This window comes from Coregonus clupeaformis, chromosome 21 (assembly GCF_020615455.1).
Source record: "Coregonus clupeaformis isolate EN_2021a chromosome 21, ASM2061545v1, whole genome shotgun sequence".
Classification (NCBI taxonomy): domain Eukaryota; kingdom Metazoa; phylum Chordata; class Actinopteri; order Salmoniformes; family Salmonidae; genus Coregonus; species Coregonus clupeaformis.
Window position 1 is genome coordinate 49,696,506 of NC_059212.1, and position 8,532 is coordinate 49,705,037.

An 8,532-nucleotide genomic window follows, 5' to 3' on the forward strand; every position below is an offset into this window, starting at 1 on the left:
CACATGAAGTGGAGGGCGCTCTTTCTCCAAGGTTTTCATTTCCTGTATTCACATTGATTACATGAATCATGTTTCATGAAAACAGCCTACGTTCAAATCGAGCTTGAATTGATGACATGATAGTGTAGGTACCAGTAGTTTTAACATTCCAAAGGCAAATGACACAGAGTACAATGAGTGGAATGACACAGGCTAAGGCTAAGGATATCAGTCTAGTTACTAAGAAAGTTTAAGAAGACAAAAATGTAGCCTTCATGTTTGTGACATCAAAGCAAGATGAAATGGATTAGATATGATTTAATCTATTAGTCCACTTTTGTAGAGATGGTTTGTGTCTCCTTTCCAGTTTTTTTCTTCACTGTTGGAGAGAGAGAGAGAGAGAGGGGGGGGAGAGAGAGAGAGAGAGAGAGAGAGAGAGAGAGAGAGAGAGAGAGAGATAGAGGGGGAGAGAGAGAGAGAGAGATAGAGAGAGAGAGAGAGAGAGAGAGAGAGAGAGAGAGAGCGAGAGAGGGGGAGAGAGAGAGATGGGGGGCGGGGGACTCTAGAATTCTATATGGTAAGTCGAGGTGCAAAGTTCTGTCACATTTCAGTGGCATCCTCTGAATAAATGTTTTGCACTTTTCAGCAGAGCAAGGGGCACTTATGTGGACAAAATTGCAATGAGACCTTTAAACATCTAAAGGAAAATAATTTATCTGACTCTTCTCCCCAACAGTGTTTTTCTACCAGCATGAGTTCGGAGTGCACAAGCTACTACAGCACAGAGAATGTGTTTACGAATGGCTCCTCGTGTCCTAAAGAAGGGAGCGATCCGAGCGCGGCATTCTGCTGCGGATTTAACGACGTCAAGTATTGCTGTGATGATCCCAACAGCTTCTTCCCTTATGCGTATGGATACATGTGGTGGCTTAGGTAGGTCAGGGATCTTTACTACCCTTTACGATGGTGCGCTTTTTGGACGTGGTTATTGTAGGGTTATAACATGGGTAGACTATGACGTTTTTATTTTAGCTCAAGAAACCACAAGATGAGAGAGGTTGTTGATCATATTTATACAGCAAAGTGCACACGATTAATAAACTAGAATGAAGGATATTTTTTTAGGCTACTGATAACAGATTTTATATGATCTTCACATTTCAACGGGTTTTCACTGGAGTTTATGGCGGTCTTTTTAACTAATAGGCTATTGTATGCCAATCTTATGGAAGGTGATGAATACCTACATTAAAATCAAATGTGATGGGATTTCCTGCCAAAAATGAGCTTTGAGATTTCATCATAATATGAATCATCTAATGAAATAATTAGCATATCAATATCCATTTCTGATTAGCAATCTAAACATTATATTTATTTCATGTAGGTCTGATTCACATTCAACCGCCATAGAAAACAGAAGATATTCAAGTTTCCTCCATTGACACTCTGTGGGCGCTGTTCAAAAGAAGTGCACTGTAAAGGGAATTCACTCTTAAAAATAAAGGTGCAAGTTGGAACTAAATAAGGTTCTTGAGAGCAATGCCATAGAGGAACCATTTTAGAGACTCTGAAGCAGGGAATAGCAGGAGATTAGCTTTAAAACTGCAAAATGTTCTCTAAGCCTCATGGCAAATTGTGAACAAAAGCATGAGATGAACTATAAAGCAGCAATTCGTTTCCCCGGAAATTAGCTTTAAAACGGCATGACAAAATGTGTAGAATAGTATTATAAAACTGAAAATGTTTCTCTCTGCACCATGGCAAAATGTGTTGAAATGCAGGAAAGCCCCAAATGCGGTAGTCCGGCCTTGCTCTGAAGAACAATAAATGTGATAGTTCTTTGAAGAACCATACAAAAATCAATACCAGAAATGTTTTTGCCCTCCAGGACTGGATTTAAATAGCCCTGCTGTAGGGTTTTAAGCCTTATTTGCATATTTCCCAGGGTGCCTTTCGAGTTACTTTTCGAGTTACCTGTATCACCCATGACTGTGTTTGCTAGTGACAGAGACATGGTTGTTGTATTCATTCATTTTTTCAGTGCTGTGGCCTTCACCAAGTGAGATCCTAAGTGAATATGTTGTCATTAAAATGCTGTTATTTAAGACAATACAATACATACAGTGGGGAGAACAAGTATTTGATACACTGCCGATTTTGCAGGTTTTCCTACTTACAAAGCATGTAGTGGTCTGTAATTTTTATCATAGGTACACTTCAACTGTGAGAGACGGAATCTAAAACAAACATCCAAAAAATCACATTGTATGATTTTTAAGTAATTAATTTGCATTTTATTGCATGACATAAGTATTTGATACATCAGAAAAGCAGAACTTAATATTTGGTACAGAAACCTTTGTTTGCAATTACAGAGATCATACGTTTCCTGTAGGTCTTGACCAGGTTTGCACACACTGCAGCAGGGACTTTGGCCCACTCCTCCATACAGACCTTCTCCAGATCCTTCAGGTTTCGGGGCTGTCGCTGGGCAATACAGACTTTCAGCTCCCTCCAAAGATTTTCTATTGGGTTCAGGTCTGGAGACTGGCTAGGCCACTCCAGGACCTTGAGATGCTTCTTACGGAGCCACTCCTTAGTTGCCCTGGCTGTGTGTTTTCGGGTCGTTGTCATGCTGGAAGACCCAGCCACGACCCATCTTCAATGCTCTTACTGAGGGAAGGAGGTTGTTGGCTAAGATCTCGCGATACATGGCCCCATCCATCCTCCCCTCAATACAGTGCAGTCGTCCTGTCCCCTTTGCAGAAAAGCATCCCCAAAGAATGATGTTTCCACCTCCATGCGTCACGGTTGGGATGGTGTTCTTGGGGTTGTACTCATCCTTCTTCTTCCTCCAAACACGGCGAGTGGAGTTTAGACCAAAAGGCTCTATTTTTGTCTCATCAGACCACATGACCTTCTCCCATTCCTCCTCTGGATCATCCAGATGGTTATTGGCAAACTTCAGACGGGCCTGGACATGCGCTGGCTTGAGCAGGGGGACTTGCGTGCGCTGCAGGATTTTAATCCATGACGGCGTAGTGTGTTACTAATGGTTTTCTTTGAGACTGTGGTCCCAGCTCTCTTCAGGTCATTGACCAGTTCCTGCCGTGTAGTTCTGGGCTGATCCCTCACCTTCCTCATGATTATTGATGCCCCACAAGGTGAGATCTTGCATGGAGCCCCAGACCGAGGGTGATTGACCGTCATCTTGAACTTCTTCCATTTTCTAATAATTGCGCCAACAGTTGTTGCCTTCTCACCAAGCTGCTTGCCTATTGTCCTGTAGCCCATCCCAGCCTTGTGCAGGTCTACAATTTTATCCCTGATGTCCTTATACAGCTCTCTGGTCTTGGCCATTGTGGAGGGGTTGGAGTCTGTTTGATTGAGTGTGTGGACAGGTGTCTTTTATACAGGTAACGAGTTCAAACAGGTGCAGTTAATACAGGTAATGAGTGGAGAACAGGAGAGCTTCTTAAAGAAAAACTAACAGGTCTGTGAGAGCCGGAATTCTTACTGGTTGTTAGGTGATCAAATACTTATGTCATGCAATAAAATGCAAATTAATTACTTACAAATCATACAATGTGATTTTCTGGATTTTTGTTTTAGATTCCGTCTCTCACAGTTGAACTGTACCTATGATAAAAATTACAGACCTCTACATGCTTTGTAAGTAGGAAAACCTGCAAAATCGGCAGTGTATCAAATACTTGTTCTCCCCACTGTATTTCATAAGGCCTTATTTTGAGGGCCTAGTTTTACCCTAATACAGTGGTCTGAAACTCATAGTTTACTGGCCACATCAGGCCTGCAAGTCACATTATGCTGGCTTGCAAAGTGATGTGCAATTCCTATTGGAATCCAACCAGAGTGGGGATATACAACATTTTGATTTTTATTCACCCTCAATCTGCATTCAGAATGATTGCCGTGTTGGGAAGACTAAGAAATGAGACTAGCTTAAATATCTAAACTGCAACAACATCTTCAGTAACGGGTGCAATAAGTCCAAGTAACAGATTGGAATAGTCTAGAAAAATGTATGTCCTCAAAATGTATGTCAGATGTATGGGGAGAACAAGTATTTGATACACTGCCGATTTTGCAGGTTTTCCTACTTACAAAGCAAGTAGAGGTCTGTAATTTTTATCATAGGTACACTTCAACTGTGAGAGACGGAATCTAAAACAAACATCCAAAAAATCACATTGTATGATTTTTAAGTAATTAATTTGCATAAATAAATAAAAAAGCAGAACTTAATATTTGGTACAGAAACCTTTGTTTGCAATTACAGAGATCATACGTTTCCTGTAGGTCTTGACCAGGTTTGCACACACTGCAGCAGGGATTTTGGCCCACTCCTCCATACAGACCTTCTCCAGATCCTTCAGGTTTCGGGGCTGTCGCTGGGCAATACAGACTTTCAGCTCCCTCCAAAGATTTTCTATTGGGTTCAGGTCTGGAGACTGGCTAGGCCACTCCAGGACCTTGAGATGCTTCTTACGGAGCCACTCCTTAGTTGCCCTGGCTGTGTGTTTTCGGGTCGTTGTCATGCTGGAAGACCCAGCCACGACCCATCTTCAATGCTCTTACTGAGGGAAGGAGGTTGTTGGCTAAGATCTCGCGATACATGGCCCCATCCATCCTCCCCTCAATACGGTGCAGTCGTCCTGTCCCCTTTGCAGAAAAGCATCCCCAAAGAATGATGTTTCCACCTCCATGCTTCAAGGTTGGGATGGTGTTCTTGGGGTTGTACTCATCCTTCTTCTTCCTCCAAACACGGCGAGTGGAGTTTAGACCAAAAAGCTCTATTTTTGTCTCATCAGACCACATGACCTTCTCCCATTCCTCCTCTGGATCATCCAGATGGTCATTGGCAAACTTCAGACGGGCCTGGACATGCGCTGGCTTGAGCAGGGGGACCTTGTGTGCGCTGCAGGATTTTAATCCATGACGGCGTAGTGTGTTACTAATGGTTTTCTTTGAGACCGTGGTCCCAGCTCTCTTCAGGTCATTGACCAGGTCCTGCCATGTAGTTCTGGGCTGATCCCTCACCTTCCTCATGATCATTGATGCCCCACGAGGTGAGATCTTGCATGGAGCCCCAGACTGAGGGTGATTGACCATCATCTTGAACTTCTTCCATTTTCTAATAATTGCGCCAACAGTTGTTGCCTTCTCACCAAGCTGCTTGCCTATTGGCCTGTAGCCCATCCCAGCCTTGTGCAGGTCTACAATTTTATCCCTGATGTCCTTACACAGCTCTCTGGTCTTGGCCATTGTGGAGAGGTTGGAGTCTGTTTAATTGAGTGTGTGGACAGGTGTCTTTTAAACAAGTAACGAGTTCAAACAGGTGCAGTTAATACAGGTAATGAGTGGAGAACAGGAGGGCTTCTTAAAGAAAAACTAACAGGTCTGTGAGAGCCGGAATTCTTACTGGTTGGTAGGTGATCAAATACTTATGTCATGCAATAAAATGCAAATGAATTACTTAAAAATCATACAATGTATTTTTCTGGATTTTTGTTTTAGATTCCGTCTCTCACAGTTGAAGTGTACATGCTTTGTAAGTAGGAAAACCTGCAAAATCAGCAGTGTATCAAATACTTGTTCTCCCCACTGTACATGGTTATTTTACACAACTGAGTGTTAAAGCTTTACAGTGTGAATTTAACTCTTGAATCAACACTAGAAATGTACTTTAAAAATACATAAATACAGCCAGTATGGTATCATATGATGCAAAATGCATAATACCGGCTGCATTTCTGTATTTTGAAAGTTATATATCTTGAAAACTTGATTGTTGACATTAAAAAAACTTTGGGAATACAATATATCGACAATGGGCTAATGAAACAAATACCAACAGATCGTTTTTGGGTGGGATTTTCCTTTAACGCTGGCAAAATTTGCTGTGTGCTATGAAAGGGACACATCTGTAGGCTTCCATGCATTTCAAGAACCTTTTAGAATTCTGAAGAACCGTAGATATCACGTGAAGAACCCCACACTTAACTTAAAGGTTCTTCATCGGGCAAGAGTTCTCCAAGGAGCTGAGGAAGAACCATTTAAGAACCTTTATTTTTTTCAGTGTAGGGCTCCATTTGGGGCACAACCTGTGTTGGTGTGATAATGGGATAGCTTCTTATAATGGGATAGCTTCTTATAATGGGATAGCTTCTTATAATGGGATAGCTTCTTATAATGGGACAGCTTCTTATAATGGGACAGCTTCTTATAATGGGACAGCCAGGTCCTTACAGGAAGGCTGCTGCTCACATATGAATAAGTCCCATTCCTTATGGGTTGTAAGGTGCCATTGTAAGGTGGGTGGCAAGTATCTATCTCAGTCTCAGAGAATTCCAACCGTTTCTTCGTCAGATAGATAGAATGTGATTTTTTTCTCTCTCTTTCACTCTCTTTTGATGTGTTCTCTTCTCTCCCTGTTTTTTCTCCCTTCATCTCTCTTCCCTCCCCCCTCCCTCCCCAACCTCCGTCCCCCCCTCCATACCCTCTCTTCCTTCCTCCCTCCCCAGCTTTGGGGCTCTGATAGGTCTGTCCATAGCAGCGGTGGTCCTCCTGGCCTTCCTCATCACAGTCTGTGTCCTCTGCTACCTCTTCATCGCCACTAAGCCCAGTCGCCTTGACAATGGCCTGCCGCTACGAGCACCAGGTAACACAAGTGACCAGAGGTGGCGACATACCATAATGATGGGCCAGCTAGCGACATACCATAATGATGGGCCAGCTAGTGGCATACCATAATGATGGGCAAGCTAGCGACATACCATAATGATGGGCCAGCTAGCGACATACCATAATGATGGGCCAGCTAGCGACATACCATAATGATGGGACAGCTAGCGACATACCATAATGATGGGCAAGCTAATTACATACCATAATGATGGGCCAGCTAGCCACATACCATAATGATGGGCCAGTTAGTGACATACCATAATGATGTGCCAGTTAGTGACATACCATAATGATGGGCCAGTTAGTGACATACCATAATGATGGGCCAGCTACCCACATACCATAATGATGGGCCAGCTAGCAACATACCATAATGATGGGCCAGCTAGCCACATACCATAATGATTTGCCAGTTAGTGGCATACCATAATGATGGGCCAGCTAGCGACATACCATAATGCTGGCCAGGCTAGCGACATACCATAATGATGGGCCAGCTAGCGACATACCATAATGCTGGCCAGGCTAGCGACATACCATAATGATGGGCCAGCTAGTGGCATACCATAATGATGGGCAAGCTAGCGACATACAATAATGATGGGCCAGCTAGCGACATACCATAATGATGGGCCAGCTAGCGACATACAATAATGATGGGCAAGCTAGTTACATACCATAATGATGGGCCAGCTAGCCACATACCATAATGATGGGCCAGCTAGCGACATACCATAATGATGGGCAAGCTAGCGACATACCATAATGATGGGCCAGCTAGCGACATACCATAATGATGGGCCAGCTAGCGACATACCATAATGATGGGCCAGCTAGCGACATACCATAAGGATGGGCCAGCTAGCCACATACCATAATGATGGGCCAGCTAGCCACATACCATAATGATGGGCCAGTTAGTGACATACCATAATGATGGGCAAGCTAGTTACATACCATAATGATGGGCCAGCTAGCCACATACCATAATGATGGGCCAGCTAGCGACATACCATAATGATGGGCCAGCTAGCGACATACCATAATGATGGGCCAGCTAGCGACATACCATAATGATGGGCCAGCTAGCGACATACCATAATGATGGGCCAGCTAGAGACATACCATAATGATGGGCCAGCAAGCGACATACCATAATGATGGGCCAGCTTGTGATGTCTGGGTGGTTGGGAATAAAACAATGAGGACTGCAAAAACACACATTTCTATCTCACAATGAACAAGTAAAGCTGCAGTGTTCGTGCATGTGGTCCTGCGTGTGTGTCTCTGTATTCCAGGGTTGGACCTCAGTGAGGGCCCCAGCCACTCCGGCCCTGCCCCTTCCACTGGCCCCCAGGGCTTCAGGAAGCACTTCCTCAGCAGGAAGCTGGACTGTGCCAACCAGCCACCCGACCCTGAGAGACTGTTCCAGAGGTGCTTCGTCACCACCGTCAACATGGAGGTCCCTTCGTAGTGCACTTAATATGGAGGGCACTTTGTAGGGTGCTTAGAAGGCCATGGAGGACCCTTTGTAGGATGCTTAATATGGAGGGTACTTCGTAGGACGCTTAAAAGGCCCAGTGCAGTCAAAAACGTGATTTATTTGTGTTTGATATATATTTAGGTTGGAATAATACTGTGACATTTTTTAAATTATGATAATGCTCTTTTAGTGTAAGAGCTGTTTGTAAAGACAGCCTGAAATTTCAGACTGTTTTGGTGGGATGGAGTTTTGGCCTGCCTGGTGACATCACCAGGCAGTAAATGGGTTAATAGATTAATAGACCAATAAGAAAGAGAGTTCCAAAACTCTGCCAATAACAGCTAGTTTTCCGTTTTCCC

At 43.6% G+C, this 8,532-nt stretch overlaps 1 protein-coding gene across 1 annotated transcript; it reads left to right on the forward strand.

Moving 5' to 3' along the window:
• Positions 1-690: 690 nt before the first annotated feature.
• On the forward strand, positions 691-8,164 carry LOC121534451 (protein shisa-like-2A). The gene is made up of 3 exons (XM_041841044.1): positions 691-912; positions 6,528-6,664; positions 7,989-8,164. The coding sequence occupies exons 1-3, from the start codon at positions 731-733 to the stop codon at positions 8,162-8,164; spliced, it is 495 nt and encodes a 164-aa protein (XP_041696978.1). The 5' UTR covers positions 691-730.
• The last annotated feature ends 368 nt before the right edge of the window (positions 8,165-8,532 follow it).